This window comes from Gadus chalcogrammus, chromosome 21 (assembly GCF_026213295.1).
Source record: "Gadus chalcogrammus isolate NIFS_2021 chromosome 21, NIFS_Gcha_1.0, whole genome shotgun sequence".
Classification (NCBI taxonomy): Eukaryota; Metazoa; Chordata; class Actinopteri; order Gadiformes; family Gadidae; genus Gadus; species Gadus chalcogrammus.
This window is the reverse complement of record NC_079432.1, coordinates 6835522-6858089: the sequence shown is the minus strand read 5'-3', so window position 1 is coordinate 6858089 and position 22568 is coordinate 6835522. Positions and strand designations below refer to the sequence as shown.

The following is a 22568-nucleotide window of genomic DNA, read 5'->3' as shown; positions in this document are numbered from 1 at the left end:
GGAGCACCTTGAAACCCGCCATGTGGGGAAGAAGGCGGTTTAAGATGAAGATGTGACGTTGCATGCAACGCTCGGGTGATGAGGGCCGCTCGTCTGCTACCCCTTTGTTAAGGAGGACCTTTTGATGGAAGATCGCTACACCGAACATATTCTTGATTGTTTTTTGAACCGGCTCCCTTCACCCCCTCTCCTCTCGCCCCCCAATCTCCTTTCCTTCCCTCCTCTTCGTTCTCCCATCTCCTATTTTTTCATCTCTCTTTCCCCTTCTTTCCTCTCCTCCCCTCCCCCATCTCCTATTTTTTCATCTCTCTTTCCCCTTCTATGCTCTCCCCTCCCCTCTCCCTCCTCTCCTCCCCTCCTCTCCTCCACCCTCTCCCCTCTCCCACCTCTCCTCCTCCACCCTCCTCTCCTCTCCACCCCTCTCCCCTCCCCTCCTCTCTCCTCTCTCCCCTCTCCCTCTCCCTCCTCTCTTCTCCTCCCCTGCTGAAGCACAACTGTTGTCTGGCTCCCGAGTCCCCGGCAGATGGCTGGAGAGAGAGCCGACTGCTGCTGCGGCAGCCCCCTCGCGGAGCAGGAGCTGGCGCTCACAGGCCGGGGAGAGGAAGCAAACTGCCCCACGACGGCAGAGCCGTGATGGATGCCCACTGCAGAGCTCCAATCTCCTGACCTCCATACCAAACACAGTCATGGTTAACGTAAAGCAAGACGCGGTGCTGTTGGAGGTGGAGGGGGGGGGGGGGGGGGGGGGGGTAGTACAAGCGTGTATACGTGTGCGTGTGTGTGTGTGTGTGTGTGCCTTAATGTGAAATCAAGTTTAAGCCCAAAGCGTGGAGGTGTGTTTGCCATATTTAAGCAGATAATAAAGTAGCACAGAGAAGAGTTTGTAAAGAATGAATGAGGGCAAGGATCGAGATATCGAGATAGAGAGAGACTGACAGATAAAGTGTGTTTGAGTGAGTGAGTGCGATAAAGAAGAAAAGTGTTTCCAAGTAGATACAATAAAAGAGTGAGACAATGTGAGAGACTCATACTGGCAATAAGAAAAAACTAACTACGCAGACGAGAGAGTCAGGGAGAAAGGAAAGACGGACGAAGGTGAGGGGGGGGGGGGGGAAATGAAAAGTGAGCGACCGTAGAAAGCCCCCAAAACATAGAAATGCAAAATAAAAAAACAGCTGCGATGGATGGTTGGCCGTGCTCATCAATAAATCCACCGTGTCAACTCCATCAGGGAAACCTTCCCCACCACTAGAACACCTCCATCTCATTCCCTATTCCCCTCGTTCCAATATTGTGCCCGGAGAGCTTCGCCCGACCCGAGGCCGGAGGGAGGCCGTCAGCCGACGACGACGACAACAACAACAACAGCAACACGCCCGGAGAGACAGCATTCTAATGGTGTGGTGCAGCATAAGCCTCACACACGGGCGGAGAGACAGCACAGGCTGCAGTTATTTATGCTGCGCCGCGCTGCGCCTACACTTGCATAACTTTTGGAGTGTGCAACGAAAACCTGGTTGTGTTTTGTACGGAAGCGTGGGAAGGGGAGAGAGGAGGAGGAGGTGGGGTGTGTTATGGATGAGGGGGTGAGCATAGGACAGTGGATATCAGCTTGATGCGTTTGGATGATGTGTGCTGAGGGGATGTGTTTAGAAGAGACCAATACGGTTCTTCTTGTCCATCTGAGAGTATGCATGTCGGTGTGTGGGTCCGTCTGTCACAATGTGTGTGTGTGTGGGTCTGTCTGTCTGGACGTCCCCCTGTCCCTCAAAGGGCCTGTTTTTGCCCCAGACAGTGCGATGAATAGAGAGTGAGGTGATTGAAAAGTGTTTTCTTTTGCTTTTTTTTGTCACACTCATGCCGGTATGGAGGGAATTTTAATTTGAAAGCTGGCAAACAAACGCCGTCCCTGTATTGTGGAGAGGTGGGTTGTTTATCGGGCTCTGTCAGGAGACTGCATGAGCCCACTTGTGTGTGTGTTTCCACGCAAGTGCCTCTCCTCTCTGAAGCACACATAATACTCCCAGCCAGCCATCCCTGCTCACTCACCCTCTAATAGTGATCGACCGATATATTGGCTGATATTTCAGTTTTTTACGTGTATCGTAACGGCCGATTATTATTATTATTTATTTATTTTTTGGCGTGATTTACACATTACGTATCAGACCAGTGGAGCTAACCAATAGATAAGACTCTTGCCGTATCCGGTCGGTAAAACAGCAACGCTTTTGGCCCGCCTATGTTGATACATCAATGTGATTGATTAATGTTCTGGGCCAGGGGAGGCCCAGAATATACACAAGTATATTGCAAGTGACTCGCTGAGCAAATTTAAATTGTGCTCTCGCGAGAGCACAATTTAAATTAAATTTATTTATTAATTTAAATTAACCTCTGGCCACCCAGAGCACTTCCTGATGGGAAAGTGAAAATGATGGCTCGAGGCCCTGTTACGAAACACTGGAACGATATGGGCTGGACTTCAATGAAGGGTGTGGGAGAGTAAGAGCTATGGAGAGCGAGAGAGAGACAGAGGGAGAGAGAGGATGTATGTAATGTATGTGCTTTATGTACAGTATGTGCTGTGTGTTTCAGCCTCAGGCCATTTAAACATTGTTTTCAGTTTATATTTTTTTCACAGTTCACAACCGTAGAATAACTAGCTCAAGGGTACATTCATTGAAATGACCGCCTCTTTCTTTTGCACAGAAGGAATATTTTGGTGCTGGCAGTCGAATGGGTCCTGTGTATGCGTCCAGTCTTAGGCAGATTCAATTGCATATTCTCTTCACCCATTACAACGGTGAAGGAACTGTGAGTAGTTTGAAAAAAGTGATCACAAAGTGTTTCTCAAAAACTGCAATTTCAAACAGCATGCCGCAAACAAACAAAGAACACTCTTCTGGTAATTATTGCACCCATTTACGAGTTGGGACGTGACTTAAGCTACGAGTATATGAGAGAGGGAGAGAGAGAGATGGGTATGTATCTGCCGTGTGTGTGTGTGTGTGTGTGTATGTATGTGTATGTGTATGTGTATGTGTGTGTGTGTGTGTGTGTGTGTGTGTGTGGTGTGTGTGTGTTGTTGGTGTGTGTGGTGTGCGTGCACGTTGAGTGCGTAGTGCGTGCGTGCGTGCGTGCGTGCGTGCGTGCGTGTGTGTGTTTGTCTGTGTGTGTGTGTGTGCACGTGCACGTGCACGTGTTGTGTCACTCTCGTCTCACCAGGCCTCGGGCAGTAGCCTGGTATACTCGTGGGGAGAGGTGGTTTCTGGGAAGTTGTTGATGATGGCCAGCCTGTGTTTCAGCAGCTCAGCACCATGGTAGGTGAATAGGATATCCAGAGCTTGGACATTGCTCTCCTGCAGAGTCGCGAGCACAAATTGTGTTCAATGTATATTAATCAAAACACCCATCAATGACAGCTTATCGAGAACAATAGAACGTGTTCAAATAACATCTGTATGACATTGAAAAAGGCCATGTATAATGCATACACATGGATAGAGTACATGTATAGATATATACATTAATATATATTTCAGTACAGACTGAAAGGAAAAGAGCCAAGGCAGATCAAGGGAGATTCCGATTGAACGTAAGAATAACAAACACACACACACACACACACACACAAACAAACAAACATGGCGGTTTACCCTGGCGGAGGTCAGGGCGGATGCGATGATGTTCTGGCTGCGGAACGTCTTGAAGAACTCCGAGTCGTAGCGCTCCTCAGCCGCATGAGGGCCTCCCAGCATCTCCTGAGGTAGTAGAGAGAGAGAGAGAGAGAGAGAGAGAGAGAGAGAGAGAGAGAGAGACAGAGAGACAGAGAGACAGAGAGAGAGAGAGAGAGAGAGAGAGAGACAGACAGAGAGAGAGACAGAGAGAGACAGAGAGAGAGACAGAGAGACAGAGACAGAGAGAGAGAGAGAGAGAGAGAGAGGAGAGAGAGAGACAGAGACAGAGAGAGAGAGAGAGAGAGAGACAGAGAGAGGAGAGAGAGACAGAGAGAGAGAGAGAGAGAGAGAGAGCGAGATGGAGAGAGAGAGACAGAGACAGAGAGAGAGAGACAGAGAGAGAGACAGAGAGACAGAGACAGAGAGAGAGAGAGAGAGAGAGATGGAGAGAGAGAGACAGAGACAGAGAGAGAAATGATATGGTCCATCAATGCTGCAATAGAAGAGGCTAATTTCCCCAGTGCTGAAACTCTTGGCCATCCTAAGAAACGGCTTTAGAAGGGGAGGAGACAGAAGCGGGTTGGAAAGAAGTGATGTATGGTATCGTAATTAATCGGTGAGAGGCAGTGGCGGGACCGCCATTTTGCCACAGAAAGCTGCGACCCGGGTCCAAAGAGAGGAGCGGACGGGCGTGTCACACGAGACACACCCTCCACAGAATAACAATCGGAGCAGTGGACAAATGCAGAGTCAACAGCTCTGCTATTTACCTTCCGGGGGAAAGGGCCTCGCTTGTCAGCCAGACGCCCCGTCGCCTGAGGGGTGTGTGTATGTGTTACCCAGACGGCGCTTCATGGATGCCCCCCCCACCCCCCCTCCCCCGCCCCCCTCCCTGCCTTGCTAACCCGTGCGTGCACCTAATATGTCCAAAGGGAACATTTGTTGTTTTGGCCTTTGGCTAGGAGAGATTTGTGCCTGTCAGGGTGTGTGTATCAAACCCTCTGTAGCTTCCCCCCCGTGGGCTGTGTATATGTGTGCATGCGTGTCTGGGCGACGCGTGTGTGAGAGTGCGTATCCGAGGGCCTTTGAACAGGCCGTACTTGGGACCGGACACAGCCAACCCAAGTCAAGGATGATAAAGCTCCTAATATCATATTCATAGACCTCCAGAGGAAGAGGGATTAGGACAAAGGAAGCTCAGAGTGCCACAGTTTCCATGACGATGCCCCGTCGCGAGAGAGAGGCGCGTCATTGTCTTTTTAGCTGAATATCTAATAGGGCCAAACTTTCATCAGCGGTCGCCACGGTAGGTCAACCGAAAGTGCTAGTCTATTTTATTAGCGCAGGGAAAAGACAGAGAGAAAGGAAATCGGTGGAGAGAAAACTCATTCGTGCACATCGGAAACCTTTCAAGTAAAAAAAATACAATAAAGCCAAAGTGATTAATGCATAGGGCATCTCAATTGCATTTAAACTTTTATCCTCTTTTCCGTGTCTGGCCTTGGAGAGTGCCTCCATAACTTGGTTACTATTTGCTAGCGCTTAACAATCAGCTCGGCTCTCACCTCTTGTGAAACAATTTGCTTGACATTATGAATGAACAGGCAGTCTTCATTCAATTTTAGATTTCATCTTTCCCTGCGGCTATTTTGTTTTGCTCTGCACCGTTTCCCTGGCAGGGGGGGGGAGTTGCTCTGGAAGGGACCTGAAGTGTTTCATGCTAAAGCCCATCGACGGCGGTCCGCCTGAACGGGCAGAGAGACACGGTGAAGGAGAGGTTACCTCATACGTGGCCAGCCGGTCCAAGTAGGTGAGCAGCTTCAGTCGGCTGCGACACAGCTCCTTCTGCTCCAACGTCAGCCTGCACTCAATAAACACGCACACACACACACACACACACACAGATACACACACACAAAAAACACACAAACACTTGAATTAACTGCATGAGCGAACAGTTACTTTAAACACAACATCACAATTAACCTAGGCCAACACGGGGGTGAGAACAAACACAGCCGAATCAATGCGGACCAGAGCAAACAACGGTGGATGACAAAAGAGAAAAAAGAAAAGATCCTTTGGATCCAAAACAGGACTTCATCCAGCCCCGGTCAGAGGCGGGCGGGGGGCGGCGGGGGGGGGGGGGGGCGGAGTGAAACGTCAGAGCGATCGCTATGCGGCGCTTGATGCCGCTGGATATCCAGATCAGTGGGGGTGACAAAGACTCATAGGCTCACAGTCATCCTCGGTTATCCATGCGTAGGACGCTGAGGAGAGAGCCAGCGAAACAGCGCCGCACAGCCCCAGTCAGTCAGTCAACACAAAGACGGCCAAATCGGGGTCTTATGATTTGGCCGCACTCCATCCCTCAATGCTCATTGTCACTTAATCACAGCCGCAAATTAAATGGCGGCATGGTGGCGGGAATTCCAAGCAGCCTTGGGGGGGGGGGGGGGGGGGGGGGGGGGGTGGCGGTGGTGACCCCAGCATCGTCGTCATCTTAATCCCTAATATCCCATTACTGTGGCCGCTATAAGGGCCTTTATCAGGAGGAGGTGTGTGTGTGTGTGTGTGTGGGGGGGGGGGGGGGGGGTTGTCTCCACTAGACAGGACCAGTGTAGATTAACACTGGCTCAACAGGCTCACAGGCACATCAAAGAGGGGTGGCTTAGTGCTCGCTCTCTCTCTCTCCGCTGGTAATTACCACCTCGCTCGCCCTCTTCACAGTGAAGTGGGAGAGATGTTAACCAGAGGGAAGGGGGAGAAACAAGGTGAAGAGCGAGAGGGCGAGAGAACGAGAGAGCGAGAGAGGTTTAGTGGGGCGGTGTTTTCTTAACCCGTTTGTCTGTGTGTTTGTCGAGGTCGGGGATTTGGGGGTTTGGCGCACAGGGGCATAGCCTAGCATGCCTTGGGACAATGATTCAGTGGCTGCTTTTCTTGTATAACCGTGACATCTGAAATAGAGTCGAGTCTTCTGGTGATTATTCTTCTGGCGAAATGTTTATGCCTCAAACTTACATCGTATGTTAAGCAGTGCTGCTGGGAAAGGTTTTTTCGAAGGCCATCAGAGCCCTTCTGCTAATGATTTAAATTGCCCAGAACACTGGTGGGAAAGCTGAATAGCTCTATACAGATCAGAGGTAATTGGGTAATAATGCCGTGACATAATGTAATTAAGCGTTAATTACATATAATCAACCCTCATTATCAAGGTGTAAATTAAAGGTTTTTGCAGGTACTCACACGTGTTGCCGGGCGGTAACCAGCCATTATGCACCTTGTCAAAATACCTACATTTTTAAAAGTGTGCTCCGGCAATAGATGGAGAAAAATAACTACCACAAGCTGGGTAACAAACATAGAAAACAGAGACTGAGGCTGTGAGGTGTGAGGGGAGAAGAGAAGAGAGCATGATCCAGAATGTTCTTAAAGACCATTTACAACCACGTATCTTCACACGCCAAGAATAATGGAAAGGGACTCGGACCCCCATTGCCCAAGGTGTAGGTGTGCGTGTGCGTGCTGAGTTTCATAGGAATGAAGTCCACCTCTTATTACAGGCTGACAGCGTCTCTCTTCAACCTGCATAGTGAAACCTTGGTATAATAACACCCATCTGAAGGCGACCGGGGGGGGGGGGACTGAGACGGCATGCTGAAAACGATTATCCCATTGTATTGAGGACGAGGGGGGGGGGGGGGGGGGATAGATTGAACTGCATAAACAGACAGAGAGAGAGACATGGCATCTCGCTTGGGCAACTTTAACCTGCACGCACACACTCAAACTGATCTGCACACACGTACACGCACACACACACACACACACACACACAAACACACACACAGGCAAACAGAGAGAGCGCATGCAAAACACATCCAAGAGCAAATGGGAAAATGAAACTTCTGATTGAGGCCCAAATCTGATCAGATAAAAGCATAAACATCCCCAAGTAAACCCTCTCTCCTCATACCGGCTCCTTCGCCTTACAACCCCCCTCCCTTTATCTCAAACGTCCTTATGCAAGCTTTCAGCTTCGTCCCCCTCGCTGTATCTGGAAGTCAGTCAGCCCGGCAGCAAGCAGTCTTCTGCCTCTGCAGACTGTAGTAGATCAAATACTTAACGGGCAGCACACACTACACACACACACACACACACACACACACACACACACACACACACACACACACACACACACACACACACACACACACACACACACACACACACACACACACACACACACAGAAAGACAGACAGACACAGAGACAGAGACAGAGACAGACACAGAGTGACACAGAGACAGATAGACAGAAAGACAGACACACAGACAGAGATCACCTAGCACGCGTCACCTAGTTGCATTCATCTCATGCAATTACCCGCCATTAAGATTGTAGCCTCTGCAAGGGCACATCGCAAACATTACGGGTGTTTTTGCAGCATGCGTCACCTGACACTAGGAGCGCACCACTCGAAGAAAAACCCAAGGTACTTATCTTCCATTGTTTCCACACTCTTCTGCCTCAAAACGATTTGAACCCGTACCTACTTAGTGCCACAAAAGAGCCCGTTTTCCGGGGCGGGAGAGAGAGAGAGAGCGGATGAGTACCGCGTCGCTTCTTACAACACTAGCCATTGTCCTTCTGTGTGTCGTTTAATTGTGACCCCCCCCCTCTCGCCTTGTGATGTTCGTCTGTTTGGTGCTCGAGAAAACTTGAGAGGGCTCCGCTGAACTGCGCCAAATGAGGTAAGAGGCGGAGGGGTAATCACGCCGGGACGCGGCGTGCCCGCCTCGGCCACAGAGACGCCGGTGCACTCCAAGCGTCACCTCCGAGTGCTGCTGGAATGATTGCCAGTGATGGAGACAGAACCCCTGAGAAACTCTGCAGAGTTGAAGATCTCTCTTAACGAGGGTATGACGGGAACGGAAAGTACACCGTATCTCGAGTGACGCACACAAAACGTACACACGTTGGATAGACACTCAAAGCACGTGAGGCATTTAGTCACTTGGAGAGGCAGGGCCAAACCTGTCTGTTATTTAACAGCCGCACACGAAGATGTACAGTGAAGGGGGCTAAGGGACATTGCACGCACACGCACGCACGCACACGCACACGCACACGCACACACACACACACACACACACAAGAGCAGCCTGTGATCGATACAAAGCCATTTCTGTAATGGTGGGGTAGTTAAAAAGAAATTAAGGGAATTATTATCTGTCTCAAACCGTGGCCGCAGCCCCTGGGAAGCACAACAAGATCCATTAGTGAAGGGGCTGTCCTCACGTGAACACACACGTGCACAGACACACACACAAACGCAGAAACACACGCACACTCACACACAAATGTAGGGGACATCCGAGTGGCACATCGATGAATACCAATGCCAATGAGGAAACTTAATAAGAAAGAGTATGTAATGAGAATGTATATTTTTATGTTTTTACACGGTCTGGCAGTATCTGGCCGTTACCGAAAGCAGAAGATCCCCCCCTGGGCTAATTAAAATACATTTTTGTTTTTTTATGAAAGTGTATATTTAAGGTCGACGCCTTTGTTTGTTTAGTGCATTTGAAATATTGTTAAAATGTATCATCATTAATGTAGCTAATGCCTTTCATTTATATGCATAATTTGTTATGGATACACGCAAAAGATGATTGAGAGGTGTACATATTCAAATCAATTGAATAGTTGCAGTCTGCAGTGCATGGCTGTCATCACTTGAGTGAATACTTGTACAAATTGTACTTGTTTTCTAAATGTGTGTATATGTGTGCGTGTGTGCGCGTGCTCTCCTGCACGTTGATTAGTAATCACTAAAGGGTTTTCATTAGTCTCTCCCTTGGCACTCGGCAACAAAGGCATAAATTACCTCCGACAGATTAGCCACTAATCTCCACCAGCACTCGCTCTCTCTCTCACCCGTGCTCTTTCCTTTTCTCCCTATTCCCTTCGCTCATCTTATTAAGGCCCCTTTCTTGATGAACCACCGCACTCTCCCCCTGGTTGCCTCCAACCCGCAGGAATCCTCTGCTCCTGCCCCTCCCCGAGTCTGTCTCCTTCCTCTCTCGACATCTCTGGAGCACTGACCCTGGCTAAGCCACCACTTTAAAGTCGATGACTGTTTTTTTTTTCTCTGCTGGCTGGCACAGAGGTACATAGTCCCTCTGTGTGTCACCAGGCACGGCCATGGGCCTATTTCATGGTCTCGTGGGTGTCTCAGCCAGGGATCCCAAAAAAAAATAAAAACTGAACAGTGCATTGAGGGCAATAAACTGATGTTTACTTAGGTGTACTTCACCCAGAATGCCCCTTGGGAAGTTGCAATTGTGCACTGTACAATTGGGGTCGGAATAAGTACATAAACGCACAGCTGCAGGATTGATACCCACCAACAGCGCTGATGACTCTGTTTGGGGGACAAGGAAAATACCCCTTAAAAATGATCAATCGGTTCGGCAACCGTTCACTCCTCATAAACGACTGCAATCGACCGCCTCCGCCGCTCAGAACGTCTGCGGACGTTCGTCTCGCTGCGTAATCTCGTCCGCCTTCGACATCCAGTCCCGCGGTCGTTAGGGACCCCCCAGGTGGCACCGGGCTGACTCACAGCCTAGTCAGGGAGCTCTGACCGGCGGCCTTTCAGCGGGCCAGAGGCGCTCGTTTGACATTCAAGGAGCCATCTTGTCTAAACACGATGCCACGGGCGTGCCTCAGTCACCTGATCAGGTGTGAGAGCCACTTAGCGCCGGCGGAACCGAGTCAGAGTGCTTTATCGAGCACAATCCAAACATGACACGCCTATTCAAATACAAATGAACAGTATTTGAGCTGGGCATTCACACCGAAAAAGGAGGATATTTGCTATTCAACCATTCAGGGGATACCTTAATCCAATGCGAATGATATTGAATTTGCAAATAGACGTCACTGAGGATCCCCACCTCAACATCTTTGCCACGAATGCCTTTAAAAAAAAGGTACAATGCGGACACTGGGAAACGGTTCAAAAGCGATTTCCAGGGGTTCAACACCCCCACCACTACACTCTGCTCCACAGGAAGAACCTCAGGCTCCCTCAGAGGGCGGGGGATACCGTTGCTACACAGCTCCACTGGATGCTGCGATCACCCGCTGCTCACCTGCTGAAGTGCACCTCGGCCAGCAGCTCCTTCCTCTTCTTGTCCTCCCGTTCCTTCTTAAGGTCCGCCTCCTCCTCGGCGGACAGGAAGTCCTCGTAGGGGAGGTCGTCCAGGTCCACGTCGCCGGGCAGGATGAACCTGAACACGAGGAGGTGGAGTCACGGGTCGGTGGTTGACAAGTCATGAGCGAGCACTCGGGAGTGGACGGAAAGGAGTCGTCTCCTGCTTCTTACCGGACATGTTAGACATACATGGACAACCGCCCTGTGTCACTATAACTTACATTTTGGCACGCCCACACACACACACACACACACACACACACACACACACTTTTACATATGCACACATACCAACAGTAGAAGTCTCCCAACTGTAAAGTGCCTCGGGTACTGATAAAAGTCGCTTTACAGATCGAATTTATAATTGTCTTTAAGTGTATATTTATACGTCCCGCAGACAACACCACAGTTGTAATCCTCATACTCTTCCCTAAAGCCTTCTGAGACTGTAATTTTTAGAAGAGGGCAAAATAAATGAATCAATTTACACACTGTTATTATTTTCAGAAGCAATTCTCCATCTGCACTTCATAGCGGAGGCACCCCTGATAGTCTGCCTCCTGCAGGGCAGCAACAAAGCAGGGATGGAGAACACTCAAACTTCCTCCCTTTATTTTCCTTAGATATTGTTTTTCATAGACTTTTTGATGCATTTATTGACGTCACAGTGGAGAGTGACAGGGAAGCGGGTTGAAGAAGTGGGGGAACGGCATTGAGCATAGGATCAAAGGCCGTGGTCGAACCTGGGGTCACTACGAGGCCTACTGCCTCTGGGTTTCACGCACAAATAGGTAGAGCCACCAGGCGTCCTCTCTTCATAGTGTAAGCATGTGTGTGTGTGTGTGTGTGTGTGTTTATGCGTGTGTGTGTTTATGCGTGTGTGTGTTTATGTGTGTGTGTGTGTGTGTGTGTGTGTGTGTGCGTGTTTATGTGTGTGTGTGTGTGTGTGTGTGTGTGTGTGTGTGTGTGTGTGTGTCTATGTGTGTGTGTTTATGCGTGTGTGTGTGTTTATGTGTGTGTGTGTTTGTGTCTATGTGTGTCTATGTGTTTGTGTTTATGCGTGTTTGTGTTTATGTTTATGTGTGTGCGTATGTATATCTGTGCTTCTGTGTGTCTCTGTGTCTGTTCAGGACCCACCTGCCCTCGTCCTCCCCGTTGCCGATGGCGATGAGGGCCTCCAGGTCGGTCCCCTTGAGGCCGAACTGCAGCAGCTCCTTGGCCGCGTCCACGTTCTCCGGGACGCGCTCGGCACACTCGTGCAGCACCCAGGAGCGCTTACGGATCTTACTCTGACCGGGGGGCGAGAGACATCAGGGAGGCATGAGTGAGGGAGGGAGGGAGTGAGGGAGGGAGGGAGGGAGGGAGGGAGGGAGGGAGGGAGGGAGGGAGAGAAAAGAGCAAGAAACAGAGAGAGGGGGACATGAGGGAGGGAGGTAGAGAGGGAGGGAGGGAGGGAGGGGGGGAGAAAAGAGAGGGAGGGAGGGGGGAGGAGAGGGGAGAGAGGGAGGGAGAGAAGAGAGCAAGACACAGAGAGAGGGGGACATGAGGGAGGGAGGGAGAGAGGTAGAGAGAGAGGGAGGGAGGGAGGGAGGGAGGGGGGAGGGGGGGGGGAAGAGAGGGAGGGAGGGGGGAGAGACAAGAGAGGGGCAGAGAGGGGAGAGACAAGATAGAGACATGAGAGTAGGAGGGAGGGAGGGAGGGGAGAGATGGGAGAGAGGGAGGGAGAGGGGAGAGAAAAGAGGGAGACATGAGAGAAGGAGGGAGGGAGGGGGGAGAGACAAGAGAGGGAGAGAGGGGGACGAGACAAGATGGAGACATGAGAGTAGGAGGGAGGGAGGGAGGGACGGAGGGAGGGGGAGAGAAGAGAGAGCGAGAGACAGTGAGAGGGAGACATGAGGGAGGGAGGAGGGAGGGAGGGACAGAGGGAGGGAGGGGGAGAGAAGAGAGAGCGAGAGACAGAGAGAGGGAGACATGAGAAGGAGGGAGAGGGGAAAGAAAATAGGGAGATATGAGAGAGTAAGAGGAAGCGAGTTAGCGAGCGAGAGAGGGAGAGAACAGAGAGCGAGAGACAGAGAGAGGGAGACGGATAGACCGAGAGAAAGAAGAGAGAGAGAGACACACACAGAGAGCGTGTCAGTGTGAGTCCGGGTTAAGGGAGAGGGGTTGTCGAGTTTTACATTTGAGTGCGTGCTTGCTGCTCATCGATTTTGCATTCATGTATCTTGTATACAAAGAAGAGAATACTGGAGTTCGTAAATAAATAATTTAAAGAAATCAACGTCTCCCTCCCCCTCCAGATGTCTCGCCCACTCCTTCTCTTCCCTCACTCTCATTCACTCTTTTAATGGAATTGCCTCCAAACACTCTTCATCTTTCCCACTCTCTCACCGTGTCTCTCTCCTATTCTAGGTCTCATGTCCTCTCCCTCTCTTACCAGGTAGTCCTGTATGGAGGCGATGCTGACAGTGCTCTTCCTCCACTGCCTCTGGTAGACCAGGTCAGAGTCCAGGTTGTAGGCGTGGGCGAGAGACAGGGCCTCCCCGTACTCCTCGTTGTCAATCTGAAACACACGCATGTGCACACACGCGCCCACACACACAGATTCTTTTAAGGGAAGCTCTCATTTTTCATATTTCCCTGTCTCACAAATATAAATGCATTCCAACAAGTGCATGACATTTCCGCCCCGGCACACCCCCACGCAATGTGCTTCAGCGCCGGGATGTTTGTGTGGAGCGTGAGCTGGGTGTGTGCACACCACACACTCAAGACTCTCCCGACATGGCCAAACAGAGCATGTTTCCCAAACCGGGCTATGTGTGCGCATGTGTGTGTGCGAGCGCGTGCACGCGCGTGTGCCTGTTAGTGTGGGAGTGCAAAGTAACACATTAGCCAGACTGGCGTTTCTTCAGGGCAATAACCGGCACCCACGCGGTTAAACCTCACGTGGGAGGACTTCAAAAGCGATTCCAATCTCCCTCTGGATCCACCTAATAAAAGCGTTAGTAGCCCTGCCAGTCTTGCTCATTCAGCCTACTGGGGGGGGGGGGGGGGGGGGGGGGCGGTTATGCCACCGGAATGCAAAGGGGGCTGACATGATGTTAAATATCCTGGAGACACTTGTTCCGCTCTGCTAACAACCGACAACTGTGTGCGTGTGCGATCTTTATTGTTTTTTTCCTGTTGCAGGTCAAAACACAGACTACAAAACTTTGGCCGGTTATGCTAGGAGGTTATAGAGTTATATAGAGTGTGCGTGCGTGCGTGTTGAATAAAGAGCTTTGCAACGGAATGGAATCCATGAAGCCTTGGGACACACACACACACACACACACACACTTGGGAACCCCCAAACACACACACAGAGCTGCTGAAGTACAAGATGTTACCCCGACCCAGTGAGGCAGGCCGAGGGCCGAGCGGGCGCGTCGGGGTACGTCGTGGAGTGTTACAAGGAGATAATAATGATGCACTACTTTGTAATTCTACACTGTCAGGATTGATAGGGATGAATAATGACTGCTAATGATGATGAGGATGACGAAGGGGCCGCCAGATGACGGGTCATAAAAATGACTGATGGGCGGCACTAACACCCCCCTCCGACCAAACCCCCCCACACAAACACACACTTCATGATGGAGCATGTTGTTGTCTGTGCCGTGCAATTTGTAGCGCTCAACAACAACAGCTATATTTCTAATGTAGCAATTAGCATTTCACAGCAACCCCCTTGAGACTGAGAAATAGCCTTAAAGCAGACAGAGCTTCGTGCCGTGTTTTTATACACCCCTCCCACCGCCTCTCTATCACACGCACGTACACGCACGCACACGCACGCACCACGCATACAAACGCGCACACACGCGCGCCCACAGACACACTCGTCTGATCTAAGCGAACAAAGTACTTGAGAGGGCTGGCATTGGATTGGTTCGGTGACAAACCGGTTTTCTGCAGATCAAAAACCCCCCGTAATTTCATCAGTGTCCACATGGATTAGTATGACTTTCTTCAGATGTTATTAAATCAAGTGACAAGAACATACAAGCCGTTCCAATTCTACAAAAGGGGATGGCTAGTAATTAAAAATAAGAAGTAAAATAACAAATGTGACACGCGCCGTTCTAAAAGTGATTGCTGGCATGAGAAACCAAAGTGCATTACAAGTTATTATCCGTCTCTAAAGCCTGTGCGGGATGTGCTCTCTCAGAAAATCATCATGAGCCTGAGGGGAGGCTAAAACGAAGAGTAAGTTCACAGACAACACGGAAAACAACACTTGCACATTAGATTCAATGCAGTTGATCAATCCACATAAGGTGAAGATGCTCGTTTCATCCAATGGATCCAATAGTTATTACCATGCCATTGTGATGTGACCAATGTTCAAATGAAAGAGCCTTGAGATGAAACTTCACATAGAGATCCAAGCCCGGCATATTTGCTAGACATACTTCTGAAAGAGAAATATTTTTGCCAAATATGCAAAGCAAAAACCCTATTAGGGAAAGTTCGATTTTTTTTTCGATAGTTTTTTTTTTACGATGACTCATCTGAGAAATGGAGCTCACTAAAGAGCTTCTCTTTTTTTTCAACACGTTGAATTGGGAGCAAAATGATTCTGATGCGTGTTGTATGACAGCCCTGGTAGAAAATCAGTGTGACTCGATGGAACATGGTGAGACTCAAAACGCCTTGCATTAGCACTGTCCCTGGCGGGGGTCAGTAGGGTGGGCGGGGGGGGTCACCCACCTTCCTCTGGTACAGCTCCTCCGGGGTGGTGGACCTCAGGCTGACCAGCCGGTAGTTCTTCAGCACGGTGCGCGGGCGTTTCCGCGGCGGCGCAAAGCGCTCCATCTCCGTGGCGTAGTACAGGCCCTGCTTGATGTAGCCGAAGTAGCGCGCCTTGGCCGAGGACTCGTCGTCCGAGTCCGAGTCGCCGTCGCCGTACTCGTCGTCGCCGCCGTGGCCCGAGCCGGTGCTCTGGGAGCTCTCCAGGCGCCCGCGCTTCGGGGCCAGCCGCACCTCACACTGGGGCGGGGACGACAGGTGAGTGGACAGGTGAGTGGACAGGTGAGTGGACAGGTGAGAGGCCAGGTGAGAGGCCAGGTGAGAGGCCAGGTGAGACAATACGTGAGGGGAGACGAGCAGGTGAGGGGACAGGTGAGGGGAGGGGTGAGGGGACAGGTGAGATGAAGGGTAAGGGGGCAAGTGAGATGGACATGTATAGGGAACAGGTGAGACAATAGGTAAAGGGACAAGTGAGACAATAGGTGAGGGGACAGGTGAGACGAGAGCTGAGACGACAGTTAAGACAATAGTTGAGGATGCAGGTGACAGGACAGGTGAGAACGAAGGTGAAGGGACAGATGAGACGACAGATAGGGGGGCAGGTGAAGACGACAAGGGAGACAATATGCGAGGGGACAGGTGAGACAACAGATGAGACAATAGGTGAGGGGACAGGTGAGACAACAGATGAGACAATAGGTGAGGGGACAGGTGAGGGGACAGATGAGACAATAGGTGAGGGGACAGGTGAGGGGACAGATGAGACAGTAGGTGAGGGGACAGATGAGACAATAGGTGAGGGGACAGGTGAGGGGACAGATTAGACAATAGGCGGGGGACAGGTGTGAATGCATTTAAGAGAGACAGGTGAGGGTCGGTGTGGGGTTCGAACCGAATGCAAGCAGATGCAGAATCAATAAAACAGAGATAACCTGGCTGGGAAACTTTAAGAGGATAATTCTTCTTTCAAAATAAAGCTGTGCTGCAGGGCTCGGACAATAAAATAATGAAATGATAATGTAAAATAATTATTTTGTGGTGCCAAGATGCTTTCTCTGTTTTCAATGTGATGTGTGATGGTGCAGCAGTATTTGTTTTTTGCTTCAAGGATGAAACTGATGAATAATGTAAATGAATAATGCAATATAAAAAAAAAAAGAGTGAAAAGAAAAAAAAACACCTACCCAACTAAGTTAAGGTGTAAATCATTCAACATCGCAGTCTTTCACGCTATATTTTTCCCGGCCTTCAGCAATTTTTTTAAGATTCAGCCTCAACATTGTCATGGAGTTACAAAATATTAAAACATCTAATTTACTGCATATGGGTGCAGGTTTTTACAATACAGCACTAAAAACCGCTGTAGCCTCTGGTAGGGCTGCATTCCAAAGCTTCTGAAACATTTAGCACCTGTGAAACATTTAGCGCCTTAATCAATGAGGAGTACCGACAGACCCCATAGTGTTGTGCCAAACGAACACTGCCCTGCGTGCGCGTGCATCGATACACACAAGCCAGATTTTAACAGCCAGGACAAAAATACATACAAACATACAAGACACACACTCGCAAAAACATCCACACGCAGGCCTGTGCGCTCCACAGTGCACAAGGCTGTTGAAAAATTTCCTTGACGTTGGCAACTGATAAAAGGCTTCATCTCAGACCTCCCTCAACCTCTCCAACTCCCACACTCTGTCTCTCGCTCCGTTTCCCTCTATGTCTATCTCTCTATCTCACCGTCTCTCTCTAGCACGGGGTCTGTCTCTCTCCATTTAGGTCTATCTCTCCAAGTGTCCGTCTCTCATAGTCTGTCTATGTCTTTCTCTGTGTTTCCATTTCCATATACGTCTCTCTCTCTCTTTTTACCAATGTGTCTATCTATCTATACGTGTCTCCCTCTCCCTATCTCCCTGTCTCTAGCCCTCTCCACATCTCTCTCTCTCCCTCTCTCTCCCTCTCTCTCCCTCTCTCCCTCTCTCTCTGAGTAGCCGTCTTTAGCTCAGGATCACTCTCCACACCCCCCCCTCCCCCCCCCCTGATGTTGCAGCCTCTATTTAATGTTTCTTTTTTTGCCCAACGAATCCGAAGAAAGTGAAGAGAGAAGAGGACTGGGGGGGGGAAATAAAAGCAGCATGGTGATGAGATATCTGCCTCTTTATGGGGGGGATAAAGAACAGACATAAATATTTCATCATCACACTCCTTTTACCATTATCCCTGCCAGCTGATGACGGGGATAGCCTAGAACCCCCACACATGCACACACACACACAAAAACCATCCAACAAACACATACACACAAGAACCATCAAACATACACACTTGGTTGTCATTACAGCAGCCGCATTCAACATAAAGCAACCCAAAATTTGCCAATGAAAGTTTTAAAATAAGAACAGATATATTCATATAACCGAGGCACACATGGATTCCAGTAGCATCAGGCTTCTTTAAACCATTAAACAGACCCACACACTGTCAGGCCAAAACTAAATTAATGGAAAACATAATGTATTTTTAATTCTAAGATTCTACTTTATAAAACATTGACCTTTGCAACACAATTCTTTCCTCATATCTATCGCAAAAAAACAGATTTACACCTATGATGTTATGACCAACATTTAAATCACTAGCCCACGTACACGCACAAAACACACACATATCCACATGACTCACACACCAGGACTTGGAATGGACCAAGGTATGTTAAAACGAGGAGGAAGCACGTTGATAACAAGGAGAACAACACTGGAACCCTCAACACAATGCAACAGATCAAATTATCGCAAGGTGAAGATCGTTTTTTCATCTCATGGCTACAATGATTACCATGATAACCGTGCCATTGTGACGTGACAAAGGCTCAAACTAAAGAGACTCGGTACGATTTATAATCAAGCACCTGTTCATCCATGCGTGTGCACACATCTCACACATCCACACACACCAAGAAATACACAATCTCCCCCAACCCATCCCACACAAGTCCCGGCACGCACACGCACACACACACACACAATCTCAAACACCCCACATAAATCCCAGCACATGCACGAGTGTAGGCAGGCACACACACACACACACACACACACACACACACACACACACACACACGGTCGACCCGCCCACACAGAGCGTGTAGCACCACGGAGATCGTTAGCGGCGTACCTCCAGGCTGAGGAAGCCGCCGCCGTGCGCGGGGGTGAGGCGCGGCGACGGCTCGAACCACTCGCACGACTTGCCCAGCAGGTTGCGCAGCGAGCGCACCGAGGAGACGGTCAGCGAGCCAGAGCAGCGGGCCAGGATCAGCATGTCCTCGCTCCACCAGTTGACGTCCATCAACGGATAGTACTGCTCCTTGTCTGGGGGGGGGGGGGGGGGGGGGGAAGGGAGGAGTGAGGGCGTGATGCTAGACGATTGTTTCGCTATTGATGACGGTCATTGACTACTAGGCCATTGACCGGTCACATGCTGTGCCAGTGCATGCACACTTGGGAACGTACGCATTGCACGCAGACGCATACACACACGCACACGGCACACGCACACGCAGAGGTTGACGTCTGCCTCTTGTCCTATGTGTCTCACAGCAGAGCCTGTGTTGCTTCCCTTCTAAACAGGAACATCCTTCTGTGAATAAGATGTGTGAAACGGCATTAAGTGGGGGGCGATGCGCGCTGCCTGTGTCAGCAGCACAGATAAGGCTTGGTTAGACCCCCCCCCCCCCCCCCTCTGGGGGCAACGGTACCTTTTATTTTCTTCCTTTTCTCCAGCGAAGTTTTCCACTCGGGGTTGATCTCCTCAAATCCTGGCTGCAGGCGGCCATGAGAGGAGGAAGAGAGAGGACCATGGAGGGGGGGGGGGGGGGGGGAAGGGGGGAAAGGGGGGGGGCTAAAGAGATTAATCAACTGAACATGTACACACACACACACACACACTGGGTGTGTGTTTGATGTTTTAAATGACGTGGGTTGAGGGAAAACTTAGAAGCACAAACACAAACCGACACACACACACACACACACAAATAGCATCAGCCAAGGTTCTGTTGTAGACTATATATATTTAAGAATACTTTTGTTTTTTTATCCATGCCTAAATGAAGGCACACTTGAAAGGACCCACCCATTCTGTGCAGGCGCCCAACGGCCACACCCCCCCCCCCCAACCCCACCGGGGATAGCTCACCTGCTGGTCCTGGCTCCAGGCAGCCTTCTGTCTGAGGGAGGGAATCTCCCAGAGTGACAGGCGTCCAGAGAAGTGGATGACGGCCAGCACGCCGCCGTCAGGGCTGAGGCTCATGCGGAACACACCGTCCTACGCCATATGGGGACACAATGCATTCAGAGAACTACAGTATAGGGGAGCACACACACACGTACACACACACACACCTACAAGGTTGACAGGCGCTTGACGAATCCGCACACTGGAAGGGGAATGCGGATCCGCACTGAGGACTCATTGTTTTCGTGAACACATTGCATACTTATTGTCGTGACTCGTATGTCAAGTTTCAAGAACACATAACACATTTTCTTTCTCAACTCCATCTCTGTTTTGACAACCTGGTGTGATTTCGAATTCAGCCTATCAAGGCGCGTCTACGCTTAATCCTGTGATTCGAGGCCAGATGGTCGGCCGTTTCTGAAACACGGCAGTCGAGTAGACACTGTGGCTGATAGCCGCCACACTTCCAGCTCAACACCCTAGCGGAAAACACATGAGTGTAAACTCAGCGCTTTCCTCGAGTGGCAACCGATTCTCCGAAGTATTGAGTAGTTTGTAATTAAACAATACGAGCACTGTGATTGGAATGAAGTGTGGACTCCGGGAAGATGTATAGCGTTTCCTTGGCAAGCACGAGCCGAGCCAAGTGAAGAACAAATGCAAGTTGCTTGTATTGTTCAATTATCATTGCATACGACAACCGATTACAGCTCTGAATGATCTGATCTGTCTTCCCCCAATGTATTATTGTGTATCAGCTTCAATGCAATTAAAATGTGTATACTCATGCATTTGCTTTCCACTGATCTCGGATTAAAGTCCTTTTTTGCCGGTGCATCTAAAACAAACTCATGAATTTGGAAAACCCTCCCATGCAAGGGTTTCATGTGGACTCCTGATTATGGAGGCTCATCTGACGCATCAATACAATGGAAAAGGAGGGCCTTACCTTCTCATCGCCTTGCCTGGAGAACAACCTGAAGCTGGGGATCTTGAAGTAGCCCCTCTTCTGGGTCTGAACACAGGGCACACATCACATGACTCATTAAGCTTCCGTTTATGTCTGTACTTGAAAGGCACCACAAAGTATACCACACAGACTACACATAATTAACCATCGATGCCGTGCGTGCGTCACTCTCTGTGTGCGTGCGCACGTGCGGCGCGCGTGACTCACTGTGTTGACGTGCTCCTCGTAGCTGGCGACCTGTTTGTAGTGGGGCGCACCAGACAGAGCCCTCCACGCTGTGATCCCGCAGCCGGAGGCCATGGGCACACTCTCATCTCCTGCCTCACACCCCCCAACCAGCAAGAGTCTGCTCCCACACACACACACAGGAAAACACGCACACACACACACAGAAACACCCACACACACATATTGATGTTGTGCGGGTCAATCGAGCTTGGCCAACATCGACACAACTCATTTGATACACAAAGGGCCTTTGAAGTCTGTGGCCCTCACGACGCCGTAACGACTACGGTGATGTACAAACATCAGCCGTGAAACAAGAGGTTAAACCACCCAGGGATACAAGGAGAAGCCCTACTGTGGACGGCGTGGCTGCAGTCTGGTTCAACACTGCCCCCTAGTGCTGGACACACGCGGGAGCTACACGTAAGGCAGGATTTACATGAGCTGGCATTTCGAAATTGGTGGTCAATTACTTTGATTGGCCACCCTAGAGCTATAACGGAGGTAATCCTGTTGGTCTTCTATTTAGCGGACACTTTTATTCAAAGCATGGCTGCGTACAATAGGGTACGGACCCAGAACATTTTGGCTGAGAGTCAAAAACCATGACTAAGTTCTAAATCTAATTTAAATGAAGTGAGGTAATACGAGGTTAGCCACACATGTTTTGTTTCACTCAAAGTGCTTGCGCCACAATAGATTGGTTACAGGAGGCTATGCATTGCTAGGATTACTACCAGAGAGTACTTATTATACTGTATATTTACCGGTGGACGGGGTGGTAGATGGCAGAGGTGATCCCATGGGAGTAGTGGGTTGAGAAGCTAAAGCTGTGGTTCTCTTGGAAGCTGGGATTGGCACCAACACTGAGAGTGAGGGACAGAAAGAGAGAGAGACAGAGATACAGAGAGAGACAGACAAGGAGGCCGAGACAGAGACAGAGACAGAGACAGAGACAGAGACAGACAGACAGACAGACAGACAGACAGACAGACAGACAGACAGACAGACAGACAGACAGACAGACAGACAGACAGACAGAGACAGAGAGACCCAGAGAAAACGAGACAGAAAGGGAGAGACAGAGGTTGATAGTTAGTTGCACAGAGATGAACTCCCTACACAACCCAATGGGGGGTGACAGAGACATCAGAGACACCATAGACATCAGACACATATCAGTCCCCGTCATGTCCCCGTCGCCGCACAAATCAGAAGTGAATCTGGGAAGGTGTAGGAGGTGGGGATGGCAAGGAGGGGGCGGGGGTACCAGTAGTGAGACTTGATGATGTGAACACATCATCACATCATTGCCGTTCCGAGACTTGGGGATGACAAGTCACAACTGTAAAATAAAAACTCAAAAAGGGGGAACATCCCTGCCGCACCTTTCAAGGAAAATGTCTGAAGTTCTTCTTGGTACTTCATATTTTAGA

At 49.9% G+C, this 22568-nt stretch overlaps 1 protein-coding gene across 1 annotated transcript in view; it reads right to left on the bottom strand.

Annotated features, from left to right (window-relative positions):
- Positions 1–22568, bottom strand: part of nbas (NBAS subunit of NRZ tethering complex) — a 132895-nt gene that overhangs the window by 99052 nt on the left and 11275 nt on the right. The window contains exons 9-21 of the mRNA XM_056581911.1: positions 21900–21998; positions 21112–21250; positions 20884–20949; positions 19893–20021; positions 19453–19516; positions 18873–19066; positions 15660–15938; positions 13339–13464; positions 12042–12193; positions 10843–10980; positions 5463–5541; positions 3660–3764; positions 3226–3362 (exon numbers count right to left, since the gene is read on the bottom strand). Of these exons, the coding sequence (XP_056437886.1) occupies positions 3226–3362; positions 3660–3764; positions 5463–5541; positions 10843–10980; positions 12042–12193; positions 13339–13464; positions 15660–15938; positions 18873–19066; positions 19453–19516; positions 19893–20021; positions 20884–20949; positions 21112–21250; positions 21900–21998 (1707 nt within the window). The remainder of the gene's footprint in view (positions 1–3225; positions 3363–3659; positions 3765–5462; positions 5542–10842; positions 10981–12041; positions 12194–13338; positions 13465–15659; positions 15939–18872; positions 19067–19452; positions 19517–19892; positions 20022–20883; positions 20950–21111; positions 21251–21899; positions 21999–22568) is intronic.